Source organism: Vulpes vulpes, chromosome 8, assembly GCF_048418805.1.
Source record: "Vulpes vulpes isolate BD-2025 chromosome 8, VulVul3, whole genome shotgun sequence".
NCBI classification, from domain to species: domain Eukaryota; kingdom Metazoa; phylum Chordata; class Mammalia; order Carnivora; family Canidae; genus Vulpes; species Vulpes vulpes.
The window spans coordinates 56,822,985-56,848,866 of NC_132787.1; the positions used below are offsets into that span (position 1 = coordinate 56,822,985).

At 48.8% G+C, this 25,882-nt stretch overlaps 1 protein-coding gene across 3 annotated transcripts; it reads right to left on the minus strand.

The window, feature by feature from the left end:
* Nucleotides 1-4,377: 4,377 nt before the first annotated feature.
* On the minus strand, nt 4,378-25,803 carry TENT5C (terminal nucleotidyltransferase 5C). Of its 3 annotated transcripts, XM_072766781.1 has the most exons (3): nt 25,727-25,803; nt 23,961-24,084; nt 4,378-9,994 (listed from the first exon to the last, which is right to left on the minus strand). In XM_072766781.1, exon 3 carries the CDS (start codon nt 9,966-9,968, stop codon nt 8,793-8,795), a length of 1,176 nt encoding a protein of 391 aa, XP_072622882.1. In that variant the 5' UTR covers nt 9,969-9,994; nt 23,961-24,084; nt 25,727-25,803; the 3' UTR covers nt 4,378-8,792. The 3 variants fall into 3 exon arrangements, with proteins under 3 accessions (XP_072622882.1, XP_025850433.1, XP_025850434.1); XM_025994648.2 differs by lacking the exon at nt 23,961-24,084; XM_025994649.2 differs by lacking the exon at nt 25,727-25,803 and having other exon boundaries at nt 23,961-24,119.
* Nucleotides 25,804-25,882: the final 79 nt, after the last annotated feature.

The window sequence follows — 25,882 nt, forward strand, 5'->3', positions numbered from 1 at the left end:
GGCAGGTGGCTGCAAGCGTAACCTGCAGGGCCGTGGGCCCGAGGACCAGGAGGACGAGCCTCTGGCTTGACATTTCCAGAAATAGGGGCTGGGCCCCCTTCAGCAGCAGCCAAGATTCAAAAGGCAGAGAAGGAATCATTGGCCTCTCAGTAGTATCTTAAGTTGGGTGGAAAATAAGCCTGCTGAAGAGCTGCCTCCGTTACCCAGGACCCGTGCCAGGGGGAGAGGGGCTCTTCTCCGGTTCATCCCAACCACCCCCCCCCCCCCCCAACAACCTTGCTGATCACAGGAAGTCCAAGGAAATTGATCTCTCACCGTGGGAGGGACAGAGGCACCGGGACAATAAGATACACGGAGCTGAGCTAAGAGAAGGGAAGGACCACAGAGAAACATTTTGCTTGGGAACCGGAAACAGCAGAGGGGCAGGTGGGGAGCAGAGGAACAAGACGCGGCCAGGGGGCCCTTCCTAGCTGCCCCATCACGACCACGACCATGACCATGACCACCACCAGATGCTTCCTCTCCCCACCCCCAGCTACCAAGAGCCAATGTAAAGATTCTTTTTCAAAAACATCTTTCATCTCTGCTTAGCTGTAGTGTTTACTTAAGGATAAGATGACCCAACTTCAACTATATTTAGCACATGAAAATCTACAGGTGTTTGACTCCAGGAACCACTTCAGGTTTTGGTATTAGTTTCCAGAGTGCCCTCCCTTCTGGGTCTCATTGTCCCCAGGCATGGGGGAGCTGGGCCCTCCTGAGCTCCCTGCCCCGCCCTCTAGCTTGCAGGGAGTTAAACACCCATCTAATACCCCTAACTCCTTGCCTAAGGAGAAAAGAAACATTTTCATTTCTATTCTAATTTAAAATTTCATGCCAGCTTCTATCCAAGACAGGCACCCTATTTTAGCTTTGTCAGTTGGCTTGACTTTTGTTTTTAACTAATCAGTCCTTTTGCTCCAACTGACCGTGGACCTTGGAGATGTACCTGCTTGGACCTGGGAGACGTACCTGCTTCCCTTCAAAGCCTCCTGTTGGAAGGTGGGATGCTTGTTCTCATGTGCCTCTTCCAAGATGCTGTCCTGAAAAATACACGTTGGAAGCAGAACGGCATATCTTACAGGGGCTAAAGGCTTGAGCCCGGAAGACAGACACCCCATGGCCCGGCCCTGGCTCTGCAGGGTAGGTGACATTTTAGTTTCCCCTGTAAACTTCATCGTCCCATCTGCGAGCACAGGACCTGGCGCTCCGTGATCACCCCTGCACATGTTAGCGAGCCTGCAGTAGGTCCCCCCGCCAACCTGATTCACAAAGGGAGGGTTGTCTGAGAAAAGCCACCGGCCTGCCCAAAGGATTCCTTTCCTGTGTAAGTGGAAGCGGATCTCTCACCAGGGAACTCAACACCTCTTTGGCCCTTGAGAGGGGACTGGTGTAACAATTAACATCTGCACAGTGATTTGCACTTTGCAGACTGCCTTCAAGGCTTACAGCAGTGGGAAGAACGGGGCCATGGAGTCAGGTCTTCAAGCACAGGACAGGTAACCTCGGTCAGCTCCTTGTCTGTCAATGGGAGCACTGCTCCCCGCTCCCAGGTTCCTGAGGTCCACGAGCTAACATTTTTGTAACATGTACTTGGTAAACCCTAACACCGAATGTGAGTGAGTGTCACTCAGTTTTCTCATGATTTTAGGTTCCAACGGACTCCCAGAGTAGAGGCTCACACGCCACCCATACTGAATGGATTTAAATGGTTTGGAAGAGTCAGAGCAAAGCGGCTACTGGGCTGTCACCGTCTCTCTCCCTCACACACACCCCAGCCCCAGACTCCTCCCTCCCTGGGGAGCAAGTGCCTCTGCTTCTCCTGCTGTCTCTGGGACCACTTTTGAGAAATGTCCTACGGTAAAAAGCAGCCTGAGTGGTGACTCGCTTGGATGAAAAAGCCCCAGAGGGGGCAGACCCGTGGTGCGACGGTGGCTGGAACAAGTGGGCCAGATGGCCTTGACCTAGGCAAGGAATCACCTACCTAGGCATGGACCGAAGCCTCCTGAAGGGGCCCAGCCTCTTTGGCAGCACTCACAGAAATCTGCTCAAGAGAGGGATGTCAGTCAAGCAGCCAGGAGACCTGTGGTTCATCTGCTAGGCCAGCACATGCTTCTAGATAGCATTTACCCCCAGAACAGGGACACAGCCTGTGGCACAGAAGAAAGCATGGGGCCTGGAGACAAGAAACTCACCTTGAGCCTAGCTCTGTGGTGTTGTTTGGGACAGGAGTGTGTCCACCTCACCAAATCCCCCCTGGCTTTTGGGCAGGGGAAGGTGCTGGACCAAACAGTCTCCACGGTGCCACCTAGCCCCTTACCATGCCCCAGACAGGACTCCACCCCTGCCTTGCCTTTCGATTCTATTTGCCTTAAGATACACAGAAAGAACTTCCAAAGAATGAAGTTGCACCCCAAGGTAAGGTCGTAGAGGGTGTGTCACACTGCAGCTTTGGCCTCGGGTTCTCCCAAAGGGTGTTTGGTAAACACTCTCGAGTCCCATTAATGCTTTCAGCACCTTCTAACAGATATTGAACCCAAATTACAGCTGAGTAAGTCACTACGAGGACAATGAAAGGGAAGAAGATTCCCCACTCATCAGAAAACCATACTCCGGGGATCTTGCGTGTACATGGTGGCAACGGAAACACCACTCCAGCGCAGAGTAATTAACACTTGGAGGCCACACAGGGAAAGTTCTACTGAGATGCCAGATGGGTAGATCCGTGGGGGTTTTGGTGGGGGACAGGGAGTCAGGAAGGGCACAGCAGAATGTGAAGATTGGGGCTAAGTACCAACCTCGTTCAGGAGGTCAAGAGCTTGGGATCAATAGTGTGACAGGGGCCGGGACATGACTGCTTATTGCAGGGAGTGGAGCACCACCGCTTCCCACACAAGCTGCTCTGCATGTCAATATTAGTCCGGATGATGCCCGGGCTCCTGTGTTTTCTGGCACTAGAAGGAGGCATTACAACACATCCAGGTAAATATCCAGGACCCAGCCTCATCGCTGCTAGTGGCCCAGGGCCAAGTCCTCTGGGGATGAAAACACCAGGTTCAACATCTGAGGCAGCAGATCTCTGCCAGTTGTGTGGGAGGCAGTCGGGGGAAATGAAACCTACAGGTGTCCACCAGCCCCGTGGAGTGACGCAACCTAGTCAGCTTGTGCACAGACGCAGTGGGCAGGGGAAGCCCGAGGTGGGCCAGCTCCGCGGCGCTGTGACAGGCCCACTGCGTGCTGGGGTTGCACGGGAGGAGCAGAGGCCGGGAAGGACCGCCCAGGTAGGCTGGGGCTGGCCCTGCGGGGCTCCCCACGTCTCTAACTCTGACATGTGCCCTTACATAATAGGGTCTTCAGCAGGTTAAAATGTATGGGAGGAGCACAGGCACACTTGTTTTAGAAAGAGCCCTTGGTGGGAAGTGGGGGGCCCTGGGGGTGGGCTCCATGGGTTAAGCGTCTGCCTTCGGCTCAGGGCATGGTCCTGGGGTTCTGGGATTGAGTCCCGCATCGGGTTCTCTGCTCATTGCAGAGTCTGCCTCTCCCTCTGCCCGTCCCCGCTGCTTGTGCCATCTCTCAAATAAATAAAATCTTTAGGAAAAAAAAAAAAAAGCCCTTGAGTGAATCAAGAAAAATGGAGAGGAGACAAGTGACAAGATTCAGGAAGTGGCCTGGGCTAGAGCTAAAGGCAGCACCGAAAAGGTAGAGGCCAAGGGATGTTTCAGAGGAACACGCAGTGTAGATGAGGAGGGAATGATCCAGCAGTGGGCTCTGAGGCAAATCAAACTTGGAAACATCTCAATCCTAATTCTTGTGATGGTGGAAGGAGAGAAAAAGTCACTCCAACCTCCCTGAGTGGTTTCTAGATCCAGAGCCACTTCTCTACTTCCTTTAAAACACGAAGAAACCACGGTAGCAGTTGTACAGAGTTGTATATAGTAGAGGTGAAGTTCCACTGGGGAAAATGGGTTTGGGACCAAGGTCAAGCTCGAGAGAGCTCAGGCTTTAACATCAAGTCAAACAGGATGCTGGTGAAGGCAGATCCCAGGACTATACCATCTGATGTAGGCATTAGCTGAGAGGCTAATAATGAAGCTAATAATGCAGCTCAATTTAAACTGATCAGGCACTTTGGAGAAGACCCCAAATATGAAGGGAATTATGCTAAGGGTAAGCACACACCTCTTCCCCCCAGAGAAAGCACCAGCTCTCAGAGAAGTATCTAAGGCTGAGAATGTTAATAACTGACCCTCACCCCCCACCGCCATGCAACATGTTCCCTGAAAGCTGAAGTAGGTTCGCTCTGGAGGAGACAGGAAGAAAGGACCTTAACAGACAAGGTTTTGGGTTTTTTTTAAATATATCTTTATTTCTCAAACTCAAAGCTTTATTTCATCAACTTCTAATACAGTTTGCATTGACAAGTGATTTCACCTTCATCACGTAAGAAGGTCAGTGGCCATCGCACCAAAGAGGAAACCTCAAATATCTTAGGCATCACTAAGAAATTAGTATTTCGAAGGCTATGCTTTGAAGAATAACAAAAAGTTTCCAATTCAGTCTAATGAGCATCTTGCTTTTCATCTATATTAATTTGGAAATTACTGGATAAATTTTCCTAAAGCAGTTTTTTTTTTATTATTTTTTTAATCCTTTGGGTGGCAGGGGGGAGGCCAGATGGCTTGAGTTTTAAAACGCCCACATATCCATATTACTTAACGACTTCCTCTTTAGTGGATTGTCTTCTCACCTTCCTATACAAACACACATGACAATTTGTACCAACTCTCACCAGTCCAAGCAAACCTCCAAGCATTTCCTTTAGCTTACACTTAAACTATTTTCGAAAAAGTGATAGGTAAACAAGATTTAGAACTCACCAAAAACAAAACAAAAAAAACCACATTTTCTTTCCTGATCCTCACCTTGGGGAGTCTCCACAAGTAATCCTGAAAAGTTGCCAGGTCTTTTAAAACACATCCTCCCTACATTACCTCCCTTGGTCCTCTGCATGCAACTGGCTGAACTGGAACATGTTCCAAAATCAGCTGTGACATTCTGGTCTCTGCCAGATTAAGGATCTGAATCCAACCCCAGCAAACAGGAGTTGTTCACCTTACAGAATCCAGCAGAAGGGTCCTCCCTCACATAAAGTCCCAGTCTGATACCCAGGAAATAATGGTCCCCAGTGAGCTACGAGGTCCTCGGCCCACAGATGGATAACTATCAGTACATTTGAGCTCAGAATCGAGGTGCATCCTAAAATAAGGCACCAGTATCACAAAGTTAACTAGAAAGGAGGTATCCCTAAAGTTAGGAAGTTGCTTTTGAGTGGCACCATTTCTCAAAGTTAACAAAGCAGTGCTGGTTAAGATCCTAACCTACCATGAAGGTAAGGAGCTAGTGCTCGCAGGGAGGTGGAAGGAAAAGCAGTTTCAGGGCATTAGCGATTTGATTATTTTGTCACCACAAAACATGGGTTTACACAGAGCTCACAGTGACTCCAGTCCCCAGGGAAAAATCAAACTGGGGTGTGTGTGGTGGTGGGGGGAACCTGACTACCAAACCACAACTGTTAGAACAAAGCGGGGCCCCAGCATCCTTCCTCCCTGACTCTCCCTCGTGGCCAGGTGCTCCCAGGTGTGGACCATGCCACAGCTCACAGTTAGCAGGAACCCTGATTTGAAGGTGTGAGTTGATAAAGAGTTTAGTTTCAGAGCTGAAGTTGAGTGAGGAATCGTGTCTTACTGCCAAAATAAAATTTAAGGGTGATACAAGCTCAAGGCCAGGAATTTAGGCTGTGCCTTTCTGCCCACGCAAGGGGAAACAGTACTGTTTTAATCGCACTGCTGTTCACACGGATTCCAAGAAGCAGGCCAGGAAAACAAGCTGCATACTTGCAGAAAGCATCAGAGAACTTCAGAGTCCTGAAGCAAATGAGCCTGCTTAGAATCTGTATTAGAATTTATATTAGAATTCGTACTTGAACTTTAGTGCCCTTGGCCACTGCCAAATTTCATGTTACTCAACACACATAAAAAAAGAGGAATCACTGGTCTTGGTACCAGTTCAGAGTACCTGATGCTTGTGTGAGCAGCATGAAAGGCAGGTTTCAGCTGGAATTTCCAAACACCTGAAATTCAAGGTTACCTGGCCTGTTCTGAGGCCGGCAAAGGCCTTGTAGAGGAGGCGGAGACACCACTGGACCAGGGTGAGGTTTTAAAAGTGCAGCTTTGTTCAGTGCAGCCTTTTACCCTGATGGTTCTAGAACATGTGTCTACCTTCAGACTCTAAAATGGCAGAGCTAAGAACTTCAGGTGAACAGATTGCACCAAGATGGTCATTGTGCAATGGTGGTAAAGAATTTGGGGGTTGGGGGAGGACACTGGTAATTTCTAGTGACTTTTGTGCTTCTCTTCGTCTTCAGAGGAAGACTAGTACCAGTTAGAAAAAAAAAATATATATATATATATATATAAGCAGAAAGAACTCCAAGGGCAAAGTGGAAATTTAATTACTTGATGCGGTTCTGATTCTATCTTCATCTGGCACCTCATCACCCTGATCCTCAAGCCTTCTAGTAGAAGCAATACTGACTGACTTCTGTTAGCAAGTGCTTATGTTGGTGGCTTCATCACATCTCAAGGCTTTGGTTAAACAGATCTGTCATTTTTGTGCAAAGATGTTGCCATTAGACACATGGCGGCCTTTTAATGTCATGGATGAGCACGTAGTTTTTAAAGTTGGGATTCACTCTTCATTTCCCACCTCTTCTAACCCTGAAGCATGCTGTGGTTGGGGGGAGCTACTGGGAAGCTCAGTGTAGGACCGCCTGGACTCAAAGCCAATGCATTTAGACGAACTATGGTTCACAGGGAAACTGCAGCTGCTCACTTACACACAGAAATGGCTTCTATTCACCTAGTGTAGCACAGCATCGGATACCAGCTAAGCCTTGGGGTTCAGTCATGCTCAACCTGCTGTTTAAGAGGACCAAGACATCACATTCCAAAAAAAATTAAAAAAAAAAAAAAAAACAACCCTGAAAATACCATCTTTAGAAAAAGGTAAACCACACATTTCCTGCTAAGCATTTCTGCATTAAGGTATCCTCATCACTTAAAGCAAGGAGGAAAGAAAGCAATCATCCAGGGTTTGGGATTTTTAGGGCCACAGGAGAAAGGAAAAATCAGGAGCATGGATTTGATGGAATCACTTTTTAGAAGAAGCTAAAGTCCCTTTGTCCTCCATACCCTAGGAATGACGCTTTCTAAGAGATCCCACAAAAGTTTCAAGACACAAAATCCCTTATCTAAATCTACTGGGAAAGCAGTGGCCTAGAACTCTCTCCCATTTACCGAGCTTGCTTTAGACTGGAGATTAACACTGTTATCCTTCTAAAGTGCAGAACATAAACAAGTATGGTCAAATCTACCAGAATAAGGAGGACCATTCTTCATTTACTCCACTCTTCCCCAAATAGAACAGAATTAATCATTGCAAGGTGCCCTGGCTGCTCCAGTTCACATGGAGCCCTCCTGAGCGCTAAGCCTCTGCACAGGGACAGCAGGTTCGATTCTAAAGCAATCTTAAGTCAGAGAACTCTGCCCACAACAGCAGGTCAGCTCACAGGTCATTCACTTCTATTGAAAATCCTGAATTCATTTGCTGCCCAAAAAAAGCCCAGAGAAGGAAATCACCACTTTTTGAAGAAAGAACAAAAACAAACAAAAAATAATCAGCCAAGGTACTCCAGAAAAACAGCTTGTCATACTTGGAATGTGACCAAAATGGGTTTCCAATTAAAACATGGGAAGACCCTCACACGTCAGTTCCTACAAGGCCTTTAGACTCAGCACAACCCTTAGTCTTAGGAAGAGCAAAACTAAAGTGATGAGCTGCTGAGGGAGAGAAAAAAAAAAAGTGTCATTCAATAAGAATTCCTTAAAGGGGGAAAAAAAAAACTGAACATTCACGTTTCCTATTTACAATCAGCCCCCCTCCCCCACCCCACCACCACAATTCTGCTTTAACATTATGTTCCACATTTTATTTTGTTTTCAAGTTACATTTCAAGCAAAGGTCATTTTTTTTTTTTTCCTCAACAATATCTCACGGTTGCTCGTGAGAGCACAGCATCTAAACCATAAACCACTGTCAACCAGATCTCAATTCTCCAGCTACCGGCTTTGGTTTATTCGTGAAAGAAATCCTTAGCTCTGCCCACATAAGCAATTCAGTCCCTTCAACAAAAAGGAAGTCACAAGACCACTCTCATATCCACCATTTTCTGCCTGGCTAGAACTGGCACAAGAAAATAAGACGACAGCCACAACTTTCATAGAACAGCTGAGAATCCCAAGTGAGGGCCAACAGAGCCTACTCTAGGCTGGAGTGAGAAGAGACACTGCCCAAGCATTCTCCGAGGTTCCATTGGCGCACAGAGCTCCAATCTCCCCATGCGGACGCTTGGGACATGGCAGGTTAGTGTCTTTCCTGGAAAGATGTGGATGGGTCCTACTTCCTATAGTGTTTTCCAAAGTGGCACTGGAATGTTGGGTCCCTTCAGGGTTGGCTCATGATATGCTGGAGACCCATTCCAATGGGTGCACAAAGAAAAAAAAAAAAAAAAAAGCAGAGTCAGAGCTGAGTTCCCCTTTAAAAGCCAAACACCTACATCTAGAAGGAGGCTCCCCTACCTGAGAGCCCTTGCCCTAGTGAGGGGTTCCCACTGTGGAAACCCTCAGGTCTCAAGGTTAGTTACAGGGCAGCCAGGTAGGGTATGGCTGGCTGTAGGTAACTGGAGGATGGGCAACGTAGTAGTTGTTGAAGTTGCCGTCGCTGACGTAGGGAGCCGGCTGGTAGTAACAGGTGACGTTGGTGGCGTTGGGGATGATGTTCTGCTCTGCCAGCACGCGCAAGGCCAGCAGGGAGATGAGGTTCAGAGTCTGCCTCCGCTCGTGGCCCATGAGGCACACGGTGCTCTCGTTCACCACCCTGCGGAGGATCATGAGGTAATCATACTTGCTCCTCTCCTCCTCGGCAAAGTGGTTTTGAAGGTAGGTCTCCAGCTTCCGCTGCTGCTCGAGGATGTCTGGGAAGTCGATGAAAAACCTGGAGCACATGTAACGCTCTAGGGTCTTGATCTCTTCCTGGTCTGTGGGCCGGAAGTCCCGCACGAGGAGGTTGCTGTACTTGAGCAGCCCCCCGCCCCGGATCTCTTCGGGGTTCTTGGTGGCGATCAGTCTGTTCTGCAGGTGGTCGAAGGCCTCCTCGAAGTCCCCATACACGCTCTCCCCGATCACCGTGGGGTGGACGTGCTCGGAGATGGGGCTGCTGGAGCAGTCGTAGAAAAAGAGCAAGGAATCCAGGATGATCTGAAAGGAGTCCACGCTAAACTCGAACTGGCGCCGGATGGAGTCGACGAACTTCAGCTCCACGTTCCTCCCGTTCTTGTTGGACAGCGAGATCAGGCTCCAGCGGTCCGTGTCCGTGCACACCTTCACCAGTTTCTGCACATACGCCTCCTTCAGGGTGACGGGGCTGATTTTGAGCTTGTTCACACCCTCAGGCAGGAAGTTCAGAAGGGAGCACAGCACCACATCTCTGACCAGCTGGAACTCCGCCTCCGTGGGAAGAGCCACGTGGAAGATGAGGTCCAGGTCTTTGCACCCCAGGCCGTTGTCTTTGACCAAGACGTGGCCAGCCGCAGAGCCGTTCAGCCGCACGTCCTGCACCTTGATGCCTGCCTCCTCCAGCCGGCCGCGCACGGTCTGCACGATGTCCTTCAGGGTTAGCTCCAAGGTTGGAAAGTTGCCTCGTCCATGGATGGGTACGACCTCGGTCAGGACCTCGTGCAGCCGGCTGACCTGATCCCAGTTGAGGACGCTGAAGGACACGCAGTCCCTGGTGGTGCTGCCCTCCTCTGCCATCTTGGGGGGGTGTTCTTGTGGGGAAACTGAAAGGGAGGGGGTGAGAAACAGAATTAGGATTCACTTGTACACGGCCGCGCAGCTCGAGGGACTCGGAGCAGAAGCCGACTGACCTCTGAAGGTTTTCCTGCATGACCAGCCGACCGCGGTAACGGGTGGGTGCTGGGTGCTGGGTGCTGCCACGAGGGCTACAGCATGTGAGTCGGGCCTGCACCCAGGGAGGACAGCCTATACACAAACCTACCCCTTCTGCCTCCTAATTTTACCCGGGGCTGGTTTCTTTGCTTGTTTTGTCTGCAAGAGGGTGATTTTGTGAAGGGAGGCAGACAAACTCATCAAACAAAGCAACCTAAACAATCTCAATAGAGGGCCGAACTATGGGTTTAGCTAATTGTCATTTTTTATAGAATTACTTCTGCTGCCTTTGCACACCTACCTGCATCTTAAGCTGGCTGATACCTAAGACACAAGCCCCCCCCGCCCCCCCCACACACACACCCTGAACACAAGACCCCCTGGGGGGAAAATTTCCCTCACTCCATGAAGAGATGAAGATTCAACTCTGGGCCGCCATCACACAGAGGGCAGGAGGTCAGAGGAGTCCTTCTAGAACCAGGTATGCGGCTACCTTGTTGGCAAGAATCCCACATCCTTTTCATTCATTGGACTGGTCTGCCCTGTCCCAAGCACCTCTGTCCTCCAGAGTGGGACACCAAGGAGTGGTCTGAATTCCTGGCAGGCAAAGGCCTGGCTCAGCGCTATGGTGGAACGGCTCTGCCAGCAAGAGGGGGCCCTTAGCAGGACATTTCCCACATCCTCAGGGCAGTGGAATCTTTTGACTGTATTTTGAAATCTAGAACCTTGAGGCTACCTAAGGAGAATAAACTTAGCACTCAGAACTCAGAGGAAAAAACATGCCATCTCACGCTTCACTTGTTAGAACCATAGTTACCAAAGTAATTTTCAACCAAGTGACATGTTTCAGAAAATAAAATACAACAGATCCCTGGAAATCCTAATATGTAAAAACAAATACTGCTCTATTAGAAAGTCAAGGTGCTTGGGGATCCAGGTGGGTCAAACATTAGCTAGAAAGACGTAAGAGCAGAAACAAAATGTCAAGGTGCTATCCTCACAATTCAGTGTAAGCACAGAGTCTTCCCATGCCCTCCACCTTACTGACTTGTGAGGCGCACACAAAACCCGTCCCCACAACCTTAACAGTCTCATTGTTTGGGGACTGCTGATTTTCAACGCACATCTGCCATCACTGCCCTGAGGTTCCAACTTGAGCTTTAGGCCTTGCCCTGGTGCCAGGGATCCTTGCCTCACATAATGGCTCGGAGCAACGGGATGGCTGTCACTCGGGGTTGGGGGCACCACAGGACACATCAAGGCAAGCTTTCCAGGAGCTGGCCATTAGGAAGGTGGATGAGAACACAACACAGCAATAGTAGGCAGTGTGTGGTAGAAAAAAATAGAATTTAAAGGTAGAAGAAAGGAGTGCCCCAAGACTGTTTGGGGTGAACAAGAAGGCCACAGAAGACTTCACTTACGGGGAAGGATGTAAGCAGGCAGAAAGGCAATGAGCTCTGGGCTGCGACTTAGAGAAGGCAACATGCAGCCAAGACCCAGCAAGTTGTCCAATTGGCCATCACACACCTCTCAAGTTAAAGCACAGGCTCCCTTTACTAGGTAGACTAAGTGGTTGAATTGCTGGGCCGGCAACAGGAAGGGTGGTCGTGTGGTCCAAGTGGCTCTAGGAAGACCAATCTGGGGATAAGCCCTCCTATGCCTGCTATGGAAGAACACTTGCCACAGGGCAGGTAAGTTTCCCTTCAAACCTGTTTGGACAGTGTTAAAACGCTCTAGGCTCTCTAGATCATTCTACCAAAGCACTCCTAGATTAAGGATAACAAGCAAAATTTGTGACGAAATATTTAATATTTATTGTGGCTAGCATTTGGCTTCAAGTCAGGCTTGGGACATCTTTTTACTGTGTTCTATGTACATTTGGTTCTTTGTGGCCCTTTTACAATCAACATACGGTACACTGTGCCTATTACCCAGGACACTGCACAATTAAACCCAAATCACTGTAAAAAGCATGGCTCTCGCTTTGTTGTGAGAACCTGCTAAACTATCTGTCACTTGGTGACACAGATTTCCATCAGAGATGTTGATCTACCTATAAAAACACAACTTTCTCTACCTGTGTGTCACCTGCTACTGTGCTTCCAAGTCTCATGTTTATGATACAGGTATGAGAAGTTACAATGACAGAGGAGTAGCATTGAATTAATTCTTGGAAGATAAAGAACAATTAATTTTAAGAGTATCTCTAAGAACCACCTCAATAATGTTGCAGAGAAAAATAGCTATAGGAATGACTTTTGACTTGTGCATTTTGTGTTGTTTTGTTTTTAAAGGATTTGTGGAGGGGGGAGTTTCTAAAATTAGAGTCAGGACTACCCCCACCTTTAGAACAGTAGTTCTTAGAGGACGAATATCTAACACCAGTGAGAATCTGATGGAAGCTACATTCCCTCTCCAGGAAGGGAGCGGGGAGAGAAGGAGATGACATATGCACGAGAACTTCCATATATTTTTAAATCTCTCAACCTGTAGTAGCTTCAAAGTTAAGATCTGTTTTAGATTGAAAACAGGCAAGGTTCATATGGGACGAGAGGCAGCAATGGCCAGAAAAGTTATGAGAAAAAAAGAATGATGTACATATTAGCCCCATAAGAGATACTATGAAGCCACAATAATTGAAACAGCATGGTATTGGTACAAAGAGACTGATTAGTGGAACAGAATTTTTTAAATCTAGAAATAAAATCTAATACATAAGGGGATTTCATATATAATAAAGGAGGCATTTCAAAATAATACAGAGAGGAAAAGTTTAGCTATGTGGATAGTTATCTACATTTAAACAGTAAAGAAGGTGGTGCCTTGTCTTGTGCCAAACTAAGATCTAGATGGATGGATTAAAGATTCAAGCAAAAGAAGACAAACCCCTCAGAGTCCGGGGGAAACCTAGAGTTTATTACACATGTGTAGTGTAGGCAGTCCTTCCCATATCACATAAAACCTAAAAGTAGAAGACTTGATACATAAAAATATCAACATGGTAAAAACACCACAAAAAAGTCACAAGACAACACCAGGAAAATATTTGCAACATGAGGCAAAGTACTTATTTTATTAATGAAGAATGAGCTCCTAGAGAGCAGAAAGACTAGCATTCCAAGAGAAGAAGGGGCAAAAATACATGAACAGCAGCTCAGATGCAAAACATACTCAACCTTACCTTAAGGGATGGGCATATTCAAATTTTACCATATCATTCTTACCTGTCAGGTTGGCAGAGATCAAGAGGCAGAAACCCGCTGGCACACTGCCCATGGGTTCTTTCTGAAGAACAGTGTGGGACTCTCAATTTTAAGTGGATTGTACACTTTATATATCAATTCTACTTCTAGGAAACCTACTTTTCGATTTTATCCTGTGGTTATACTTGCAAGTATGCATGAGGATATTCACTGGAGAGCTATTTGTGAAGCTACAGAATCATCAGTAGAAGGTGAGAGGACTTAATACGTGTACACAACAGGCTACAATTGCATGCAGTTGTCCAAAAGAACGCTGGCATATCCGTACAAATGTGAGATGTTAGTCGAGATTTACTTATTCATAGAAAACCAACACTGTATGGGTAAAAGCACAAGCCCACGCTTGAACAATTATACAGCTCTCTGGAGGGCAGCACGAGGACTTCAGCCTCTACCAAATACCGCCTCTAGATTGGCAGGTGGGAAATTTATTTTATCCTTTTTGGAATTTAGAACCTATACATATATTAATTGAAAACAGTTCAAATCTTATGATCCATTTCCAAAAATCTTCTCCCCACCCACCAGAAGGCTTCTGACTCATCTGCTACCTTATTTAATTCTTTCAATGCCTTTCCTAGCACTCCTCACTATCCCTGCATCCCCAAATCAAATACACATAGAAGTTTCCTCTCTGAGCCTTAAAAGTTGATCTCTGGGGGGGTAGGCAGGGAGTAGGGGCCATTTGATCCCAAGAACGTCTTTTAGTCAAGTTTCTACTTCTCTACTGTTTAATAGAAGATGTCCACCATTTGTCAAAAATCCTCCAGACTTTCAAAATAACAGATACATCATCTCATCTAGTCCCTTTCTATGTTTGTTATCCAAAAGTAATTTTTGGCAGTTTTGTAACAATTGCTATTTCTCATGTCAGACATATTACAATGACCCTCATGATGCCGTTATGTTGATTCTTGGTTACAGTCACAAGAACCGTCATAAATGCAGTCAACACTTTACCAGCCACCTAAGATATCTGTGTTTGGCATCATCCGTGCCAACTTCTTCTGACATACATATGAACAATGCGACTCACTTAGAAAAAAGTAGTTCATATAAAAGCATGTTGTGGAATGTGACAAATGACAAATCCATGGTGTAGTTCTTAATTCTTCCAGTTTACTATGACTTAGACACAGAAGAGCTCAAGCTATTGAAGGCTCACATTTAGGCTGGGTTCATATTCGGTGCTTAGTTCATTAAAAGAGCCCAAAATAAGTTACTGATGACTATTACAAAGGAATTCTTTGTTTTCTTTCACCCATCCAAACAATTTCAAATAACAAAAGTATATTTTTTTTAGTGACTCCAACAGACACTGGTATTACTAGAATATATCCCAGTCATAGGGCCTGAGGGCTTAGATAACACACCAGAGCTTAGTGTAACAGTTTGAGTTTTAATTAACCTCTTGAAATCAACATTGATAAAGTCTGCACATGAAAGAATCATGTGGAAGACACGCTCGCATGAAAGGCCCAGGTTAAAGACAAACTCTAGGTAGCAGAATTAAAATGATGACTAGAAAACAAAACTGATTTGAAGCCTGGTAAATTCAAACTGAAGTGTCTGATTTTCCTTTTACTATCTGAGAAGCAGATTCCTTGTATTTTGCACAGGAGAAATCGGGCAAGGTGGGAAACCAGAATTTCTCACTGACTTGGAAATTCAGGCACCTTTTTACAAGTGAGGATGACCAAGCACCTACTCAGTCAAAGTACTCAATCTCCTAAAAAGTGGACTCATGATGACCAACAACCTAAGGTGCCCCTGAAATGTTTTCTTCCATCATCTGGCTAGCAAAAGAGTAGAATGCACACATTGAAAAAAGATAGGTTTGCAGAAATAGCAGCAAAAAGTGAGAGGTAAAAACCGACAGAGCCCAAAGAAGAATAAACCAAGATCCCTAAGTAAAAGTTCATGTCTCACTTACCTTTGTTTCCCTTGGCCTGGGACAGAGGCCCCCAAAGGCAGGTTGATCTGAAAACCTATGATTAAGCCCTAGGTGAAAAGAAAATTTTAAGAAAGAGAAAGAGAAAGAGAGGAAGAGAGAGAAAACTATTTCTAGTCCTGTTTCCTAGCTTAGCTAGAGCCCAGAAACAAGAGTGACAGAGGCTAGGAAAGTGAGGGGGCTCAAGGTGGGCAAGCAGGACAGGAAGACAGATAAGCTGGAGAAAAGCACAAAGAGCCCATGTAATGCTTCTGGGTCTTGACTTGGGTCAAATCAACACTGATTCCTATTTGTGCGAGGCATTAGACATAGTCACTGCCCAAAGGGTTCTCAGTCCATGCAGAAATGTCTACCTGCGAAGTTAAAGACAGTGCATATGTACGTCTTGCTCTGTGATATTTCACATGAAAGCTCTGGAAGCTACCGCCCCAAAGGTTTTATGGAAAGGCTGAGGTGTGAACGAGGTTCTCAGCTATGGCAGCCCTCCATCCCCTCCAGAGACAACTGGGCAACACCCTCTTCCTCTGACCTTGCTGGGGTTTAAGAATACAAAAGAAACTCAAACACATTTCAACATTCCTTCGATGACAACATTTCCTTTTACTGTTTCTGGATGTCACCTCCAGAGCCTGGACCTTCCCCATAACACTTTCCAGTTTGAGGTAAGAGAGCCAGCAGCCATGGGCAGTGGACCAGGCCTGGTAACAGACTACCCAGGGGGTGAGTATGCAGAACAAAGACATTGTCCCCAGCTCCAGGCTGAGAGGGAACCCATGCACTGGAGGCAGGCATCTTCCACACAAAATTGGCACGCCACCTACCCACCCACCAGTATACCACAGAGGGCACTTTCAGGAAAAAGAAACTACTCGTTGAAGCAGAAGTGAAAGAGGGTGGCAATACACACCCTACTATTCTATCGCACCAGTTCTTCCAGTGACCCAAGGGAAGAAGAGCCACAACTCTGGGCCTTTTTTTATCCTCCTGTAAAATGAAGGTACAGATGTGTGTGCAGAAGACAGGGTACTTAGCATAAGCCACGTCACATCAATTGCCATTTAATCCTCACAAGCACTCTGAGGGAGCTACAATGGTTGCTTTTGCACAAATTAAAGAATAAGGATCAGAAAAGATGAAGTGAATTGACCCCAGGTCCTCAACTCCAGAGAGCATTCGAACCCTCAGAATGGACAACAGCTCCCACTACGCTCCCTCTGCCACTGGCAAGGCGGGAGGTGGAGAGAGGGCACAGGCTCCTGCCACAACCCCATAGGTGCCGTGGGGTGACCAGTTCTTGTGAAAAATATAATGATCTTCTAAAACAGAGATTGTGTTGGTCCTATCCAAAAAATGAGAAAGTTACCCCTGTGACTGACACTTTCCATCTACCATAAACATGAAAACAACAAAGCTTGAATCAATCACCCTTCACTGCCTGCTTTAGAGCAGATTCCAGTTGAGCAAAGGACACAAGTCAGTGTCCATCTTCGAGGATGCCAAGGTGGTTGAGAGGTGCCTCTCAGAGGAGCACCAGAGAAGGCAATTCATGGCCCACGTGTGGGAAATCCGTATTTCTCAATGGGGATGCACAGCACCTGTTTCATAATGTAAACATCTTACCCATGCTACCCACTCAGAAACCACTTACTCCTTCCTCCAGGGGACACCAAATGTGACCAGATGTCTAGCCAGGTGCCCTAACATGAGCCACCAAACTATCTGATCAACCCATCTGCTTTGTACAACAGTGCTACTACTGTCCCCACTTTACAGTTAAGGGAAGTGGGGAACAAAGAGGTTGCACAAAGTTTAACTGTCCAAGGAGGTCCTGCCAGGAAGTGACACAAATGGGATCAAGGGGCTTCCTCAGAGGTGGAAAGTCTGGGTGCATGTGTTGGGGTGGGGGTAGGGCTTTGAAGATGAGCCAGTTGCTCAGGTAGTTGTAGAAAGTAGATGGCAAGAAGAAGAAGGAAAGAGGTAAAGGGTATGAAGGCTTTTCATAGGAAGGTGGGAAGGAAGTTGGCTAGATGAGCGAAGGCCCCTGAGTGAGGCAGGCCAGATGGCAGGCACTGGAGGCGAGGCAGGAGCATTCAGAGCTCGAGTACCTCACAGCCGTCAGTACAGAGACCCTCTCCCTCAAGATTACCACAGCTGGATCCAACAGAATTGAAGGTAATTACGTACAGAAATACTAATCATTATGCTACTGTTTGTTTTAAAGGAGCAGTGGCTGTGAAGTGAAGGCCTAGGCTGCTCACTCTGAGGGAGCTCCGGGATACTGGCCAGGCTGCAAACCAGCGGTTCTCAGAGAGCACAGGGACAGCAGGGGCAGCCGAGGGGATGCGCTCTGTTGGCTGGAAGATCGGCAGTGTTGATCTGCCCATAAAGCAACGGAACAGGACACTCTGCAGACCAGAGAGCCACTTTCCAGATCCCAGAAACTGATAACCCAACCGCAGCTGAGGACAGAAGGTAGATAGTTCACAAGAAGTGACGGGAACCCCTCGGGCGAGCTTGGGAAGGAGGGCTGGGACAGAGCTGAACACAGAACAGCCTGGAACAGACTGCCGAATGCACACCTGCTGCTTTTCCCAACTGCGCAGAGTCTGGCCCTTGAGATTCCTCTGCTCTAGGGAAACAAGCCAGGCTTTCTGAATGTCCATGGACTTGAGCAGCGCAGATCAGTGGGCACAAAGGAGAAAGACTGAGCTCAAAGTAAGAAATCCTCCCTTAGTCCTCAAATGGCTGGTGAAAGCCAGGAGTCATCGAGGACCAGGGGGCAGCCTGAGGAAGCTCCTGTCTGCCAGTGGCTAGCCTCTCAGCAGGATCCAGGCACCAGCACCCAGGGAGGAGGCCACGTTCTGGAGACTCCTCTGCCCCCAGACATGTGAAAATGTCACAGGGAACTGAGAGGCACCTCTATGTCTCATGTCAATGTACGTGGACTAAGGGTTTACATTAGGACACAGCCCAAAGCAACAGCACCAGACAAAACAATGTCTTGCTCCTTAAAAGGACAGTAAAACGTATCGTGTTAGCTTTTCCTAAGACACTTGCAAACACACTGCCTCGGTTCAAAGAAACAATTGCCCTGTGCCACAGAACTGTGTCCAGGGAAGACACTTCTAAGTCAGGGACACAACAGATGCCGCAGCTGGACCATTCTCACACTCACTGTTCCCACATTGGGCCAGAGGTCTCAGTCTATTTTCTCAGCGTTATCAGTACTGTCCTAGCCGCTCAACACCGATGTGTGCGACAGCCCCAGAGCCTGGTGTGATTCCCACAGCATCCGGGGCACTGCCTGCGCTGAAGGAAGGGGGGAATGTCCTGGACTGAAGCAAGAACAGGCCACTAGAACCCAGTGCTACCTGGCTTCCCACCGAGCTTTGAGTTTCAGGGGCCCTCCAAGTCCTCACTTCCCATCAAAGTCCCCAGATGGTCTTCATGGTTATCAGAGATTGGGCTCTGTCCACAGACACCCACCCTAAGAGGACTCCAAACAGACAGCACTTTCACGTCTTTCAAAATAGGATGCTTAAGCAAGTGTGGCTGCAGAGATAAGGCTGGAAGAGCTTACGTTGTGGCTGCAAAGCAGCACGAGACGGAATCAAAACACATGCCCATATTATAACAGGGACGCCGCAGAATTTCATATGTTTTAAGGAATACCCTGAACTCATCGCAAATGTAAACATCAACAAGGTCAGGACACCGACATCTGTAGATGGAAGCTAAGCAGGGAAGTCTTGATTTTTCCGGGGTGTCAGCAATATTAAGTGCTACATCCACCACTTGAAATAATCTGTTGCAACTTGGAGCCCCACTTCCTCCTACGAAATGTGTCTTTCTAAATCAGAGATCTTACTGGTCTGACTCATTTAAAGAGATTGCTAGAGCCGGCCCCACCACTTTCAAGAAGGACTAGCTGGAGAAAAATAGCAGGATTCCTAGGAGGCTCCTTACCATAAGGATGGCCAACTTTCCATACAGTCCAGAGGCTCTAAGAGCTGATGGCCCCCAGGGTCTATCAAGTGTTGCATACTACCTAACTCTCCAGCTTAGAACTTTGGGCAGTTGTCAGCTGTCCAGAGGGAGGGCCTCAGTTTGCTGTCCCATCACTAGCACATCCTTGGGCCTTATCAGGAAAGGGCCAAGTTCAAGTGCAGCACTTATCATACTTTAGACACAGACACACACCCCGTTCACATATGTCTAAATGTGAGCTGGCCTCCATTTCTGTGAGGATGCTAATTAGGCACAATTCCATCCAGGCTTCAGGTTTGCATGGACCCATCCTTGTAGCAGGTACCTAACCTCCAGGTCTGAACATGGCACTCAACGGTCCCTCTGACATTATAAATGCTGGGAAGAATGGCAATTTGGATGGATGGGCACTGCTGGGTGGGTGTGGCGGGAGGCATTAAAGTGAAGAAGCAAGAACAGGTGGTGGTACCTATTTCTGTACCCACTGTGCCGGCACAGCCAAATCACCCTGTGTTTGGTATTTCTACATGTGTGGAGCTGTGCAGGCCACAGATACGGCCCACTAGGATGATTATCATTAAATTAGCATTTACCAAGTCATGTGTGGCTGTCATTTGGCAGCTCGTGGACGCCTATTACTTGAAAGCTATTTCCTCTTGCATTTTCAAATTGCAGTTGTTGATACATTTTAATTGTTGATAAACTGTCAGAGCCCTGGTCCCCTGCTAGTGGAACATCATCACGTCCTCTGCAATTCTTTGAAATTTTATTACCTTGTGATTATTCTCTAAGACTACAGAAAAATGAAAGAATGAGCACCAGACTAGGAATCAAATATCCTATGATTTAGTGTCAGGTATGACTCATAGGGTGAATGCTTATCAGCAAGTTGGCCACGATGACCAAGTCTCCTTTCGTTTTCTCCAGCATCTGAGTGCCTACTATGTTCCGATCACTGTTTCAGGCGCTTACAACCCGTCAGTAAGCAAGAGACGAAGGCCTCTGCCCTTGCAGTGCTCACCCCCTGGCTCACACTCTTCTTCCACAACCCGCTGCTCGTAACTCCTACTTCCCACTAATGAAGAATCAGAACTGGAGAGGGAGACATGGGGCAGCTAGACTGGACCAGTGCTGCTCAATACTGTATCCACAAGCCTCATGTGGCCCCTGAGCACCCAATATGGGGCACATTCACACTGAGATGTGCTCTGAATGTAAAATACACCCTGGATGTCAAGAACTCAGTATGGGTAGGGGAGGGGGGATATCTCAATATTTTTTATATTGATGATATATGGCGATGCTAACTAACATTTGCTATAATGGGTTAAATACAATTATTAAAATTAGTTTCACCTGTTTATACTTACTTTTTGATGTGAGGACTACTGGAAACATGACTGTGGCTCTCCTGTTTCTACTGGACAGCAGTGGTCTATTACAATGGAGAAACTGAAGCCTGAAGAGGTAGAGGCACATCCTCCCAACCCAAGGTGGCCTCAGAGGCAGGAAGGAGGGAAGTATGGAGACCACAAGGAGGCCTGGTTGCTGGAGACAGCGACAGTGCTAGCTCCCAGCTGAGCAAGCCTATGCCAAGGCCCTGGATAAGTAACACATGCTCACATACTGACCACTTCATCTCTCCTCTTGCAGCAACCTGACGCTTATTCCATGTCAATGCCACAACTGGCCAAGACCATGCGGGACCAGTCAGCTGCCATGCCCACCTCCACAGCCACAAGTGCAAGTCAGGGATGAACCGGGTGTGTTTGAGGGTAGGGCATAGACAGCCAGAGGAGGTGGAGGATGACCCTTTCTCCCATCCTCGTGAGGGCTAAGCCAGGGGAGAGAAGCATATGGCAACACGAGGGAGTGGAAGCAGTTCAAGACTTGTGGAGAATTTTCTTCTCAAAATGGGTCCACAGAGAGTGCATACGGAGACAGGTATGGGACTTTTTGTGTTCATTCAGTTGAAGATTTGAAAATAGAAACAGAAAACAAGGTACCTAGCAGAACTGAAAGGTGTTGAAGAGGCAAGTGATGAGATACGGGACCCTCAGTTGGGGTAAGCTTAGGAGCCTCTCAGAAGGGCCTAAAGCTGGATGAAAATACAGTTTGGTAAGGAAGGAATAGCATGGATTTGTTAAAATATTTAAGTCTGAGTTCTATGAGGCAAGGTACCACAGTTAAGACTTCATCCATGGGAAATGGAGAATAAACAGAAGATCAGAAAGGTACACAGGTCCTGAAAAGCAGCTGGGCTTCCGGAAGGATGGGCAGTTCCTAGGAGTTCTTCAGGTGGTGTTCTAGGGGCATGGGACATGGAACTGGGCCAGAGGCAGGAGGAGAACCCCGCTACTGCTCTCTGGAGTTGCTGTCTGCAGGGCCCTGAACCAGGTCAGGGTTGGCAGTGGGAAACAAAAAAGTTAAAAAGATAAAAGATCAGCAGAACTAGCAGCCGAGTGAACTAGAGAGAAAAAGGCTGAGTGAGCCACGTGAGGCTGGCGTCAGGGTGGATGGGCAGGAAGGACAGGATGGGAAGTGCTGGAGGACAGCAGGTCTGGAGCTCAGCTGAAGGAGCTTCAGCTGCGGGCCAATTAGTAGGCACTGCCCCTCGACTCTGAACCTACTAAAAGGAGGCCACCATTTAGGGAAAGGCCTGGAAACCACTCGGCATTTTAGGCTGGAAGCTTCCAACCCAAAAAGCTTCCAGCACCTTAGCCCACCAGAATGAATCCACCGCAAGTCTATTTCCCTCGCTGAGAGGAATGGCAGCTGAATGCACTGTATCCAATCAACAGGAGCACCTTCTGTGGCCCAGGCTGTGCTCCAGACGCTGGGGATTCAGCAGTGAGCACAGATCCCTGCTTTCCTGGGGCTCACATGCCAGTGGCTAAGACAAACGAGCAAAATCCGAGTGCCCGTACATTCTAAGGCTGTCCCAGCTCCTCCTGCATCCTGAGCACTTCCACAGGCCTTTTTACATACCACTGCCTTGGCCTCCTCGACACCTGGCACTAGCCACTGCCTGGGAAGCATTTAACTACTTACTGACTCAATCACAGTTATCCAAAAAATAAACATTTTATGCAGTTTAGTGACCAAGCCTCCAAAAGGCTCTGAGACTGAAAAATACCCTGGATGGAGTTTCTTAACATCAGCAATTATTTCCTCATATTCGTTTTTTTTTTTTTTTTCTTTTTCCTGTTGTTCCAAGAAGTTCTGCAAACAGTTCTAAGACAGGCTAGAGGGACCAGCTGTACAAAATCTATTGATTCTCAACAATTCGTAAGGCTGCTTCTTACATAGCTGGGCTATGCAAAGATGCTTCGTCTACACCATCTAAATTCCAAATACGAGCTTCCTTAAAATGCACACAGTAGATGGACAAAAAGGCTTGAGACCAAAAGTCTGGGAAGCATCACAGAAGATCAACACTATGGCTGTACCCAACTGGCTTTTTTTAAACACATGAACATTTCTTTAGACACAGAGGTGGCTGCTTCATCATAATATAGCTTATGCCAACTTGATAGGCCATAGTCAAAACACCAAGATGACACAACACATTTTTCTATATTACCTGTGTACTCCAGTGACATCACAAAAAAAGCAATGGACCTTATCTAACCAGAGTAATGTTTTATCTCAAGTAACACCTCAGGTTCTACATTACTTCCCTTTATTCCCTTAGTGCGCGTCTGTGTGTGCGCACGCACACACACACACACACACAGCCCAGAGATCTGGCAGGGGACCAAGAAACCCAAACACAACAACACAAGTTTAAACTTAACTCATGAAACTAGTCTTGGGTTTCCACAATGTCTCTTGGTAACACACATACAAAAAAAGTTTACCACATCCAGTTAGAGCTCCTGGCTCGTCATTCTTTGTGACTGGCCCCAGGCACACAATACATCAGAGATGAAAGATGAAGACAAGGTATGACTTATTGAGCGGTTAAAAAAAAAAAAAAAACATGTCGTTTGCTAACTTTGTATCAAATGTGTCCCATTCGTGGCCCCGGGAGAACAAGGACACTACAGTCTCCTCTATGTTATCTTTATTGCTAGGCAGGTCCTTGGATTTTCAGAAGTACGGGGACTTCTCTGTTCTTTGATGGGTAGTGCAAGATGTGCACAATTTGCCCTGGCCTTGAACACTGGGGGGTATAGGCTATGTGGGGCATATTGGGAAATGCAGAGGTGAGAGGGTTCTGCAACTCAGGATGGGGTCTCAGTGAGCTACTTGTACTCATGGAACAGCCAAGGGAACCAAGGAGTGAGAATCACTGGTGCTCAACTAAATCACACTCATTCTAGCAAATAGGCAAGATCCACGTCCTTTCCTGCAGAGGAACCCCAGCTTAATCTCTGGATATAAGGGAGGTATATGGTGGAGGAAACTCAACTCAATGGGTATTGTTGTGAGCTCTAGGGACAGACACGGTCATGAAATCACAGAGCTTTATTTTGAGTAACAATTTAGAGGCCTCCTAGCTGAGGGGGAAAAAGTGTGTGTGTGTGTTTAACTTTCACATTATATAATGGGACTCTCCCTACAGCCACCTGAACAAAAATATACAATATACCAAAACCTTCTTTCTAAAAACTCCTTATTGAGAATAAACGTACTCTAAAGATATGGGTATACCTTAAGACACAAGGTTTCAGTTATCTCAAGTAAAAGCTTGACTCCAGAGATATTAAGTTTTCCATCTTCACAAACAAGAATGTCAAAGGACAGAACCCCTGCTGGTCCAGCTCAGACTGCCTCCCTGAAAGCGAAGAGAAAAGTCAGCACTCTCTAGTTCCCCACCCCACCCCCTCCACCGATGGCTGGTGGGGTCTCATGTGTGGTGGGTCTCACTCCCTCAAGACACAGCACAATTCTTGGTAGGTGCTCCTACCCCACCCCACCCCCTTCTCCCCGCCCTCCACCCCCACCACACACACCACCCCTGGGCAGCCCCAGGCTGCCTGGCTTGCTTCCTTGTGGGCTTCCTTGCCAAGTTACTCCCGTGGAAAGGTTAGTGTAGCCAACAATGGCCACTCTCATCAACCCCCTTCCCCATGAAGGGCAGCTGGGCCAAGCCAGGAATCTACTTTAGAAGAATTTAATAATCTTTATTTCCTGGGGAGGTTCAGGTTCCTGACCCACCTACCAAATATCCTGAATACTGTCACAATACGAATGATTACAACAGCCTTTATAAACGCTGACTGTAAGACCGGCACTTAAAGCCCTCCGTCGCTTGCATGCTACTCGTCCATTAAAAAGAAAAAGTTGAAAAGGTAGCAGCAGGTCGCTACCCCAGACAAGGATGTAGCCTTGCAGAAGCCTTCCTCCGGGGCAAAAGGAGGGAAGGGGACTGAGCTGATGCCCCCCGCGAGGTCCAGTCGTAAAGAGCCGGTTTTAGCGGGGATGGGTGCGCTCGAGTTCCCCGGGGAAGCTCGCCAGCCCCCTCCCCGCAGGCCGCCCTGACCGAGGGAGCGCGGTCTGGGGTCCCCCCGCCCCCGCCCCCGTCCCCATCCGCCCGCGGTGTTCAGCCGTCCAGCTCCCAACCTGCACCGGTCAGGTCCAGGCCCGTCGCCCTGCTCCGACCCCCCTCCCACCTCTGCTAGCCCAGGCTGCTGCTCGTCAGCGCTCCTCACACTGCAGGCAAGTTTCATCCCTCACGGGGGAGGGACCAGGCAGGACGCGGTCGCCGCATCCCGGACGGTCTCCAGGACCTGCGGCGCGCGGACGTCCTCGCTCGGACCGCGGGGCTGCTCGGGGCCCACCGTCCAGCCTGGGTCCACGGAAAGGGAGAGCCTCTGCCTGACCTCAAAACCCCGGGCTCGGCGCCCAGCCGGGCAAGCGCCGGCGCCCCCGCCCTCCCCGGCCTGCTCCGTCTCCAACTGCGCCTCCCGAAACCGCCGCATTCGAACTCGCGCTCGGCGGGCCTGCGGGGTGTGCGCGCCCGCGGGGGGCGCGGGGGGCGCGGGGGGCGCGGGCGGGGCGCGGGGGGCGCGGGCAGGGCGCGGGGGGCGCCGGCGGGCCCGGGCGCGAGCTCTTCGGCCGCCCCCCCCCCCCCCGCCCGCCCGCGCCGGCCAGAACGCAGCCCGCGGGACGCGCGGAGCAGGAACTCGCCCAAGTTTGCCAAGCCCCGGCCGAAGTCTCTGGAAAGTTGCAGCTCCCTCTCCGGGCGTCACGCCTGGTCCTCGGGGGGCGGGGATGAGTGTGTGCGCGCGGGGCGCCGCCGCGGGGGCTGCAGGGGCAGGGAGCACCTGTCCGCGCCTCCCCCCGCTCCCCGCCCGGCCCTGGGGAGCCCGGGGCTCCGCTCGGCGGGGACCGACCCCCGCCCCCGAAGGCAGGGCGCGCGGCGCTCCGGGGCCGCCGCATCCTCGCACCTGCAGGGCAGGGGCCCGGGGACTCACCTGGGCGGCGGAAGAGGCGACGGCAGAGGCAGGTCCTCGGCGCGGTCCCTACAGCCCCCAGGCAGCGGCGCCGAGAGAGCGGTCCCGCCGCCGCCCCCTCCGTTCTTATGCGGCCTGGCCACGCCCCCGCCCGCCGCCTCCGCCCCGCCCCCGCCC

Bases quoted from the DNA above. Each gene is read 5' to 3' on its own strand.
- TENT5C (XM_025994648.2), bottom strand. From the start codon at position 9,968: ATGGCAGAGGAGGGCAGCACCACCAGGGACTGCGTGTCCTTCAGCGTC.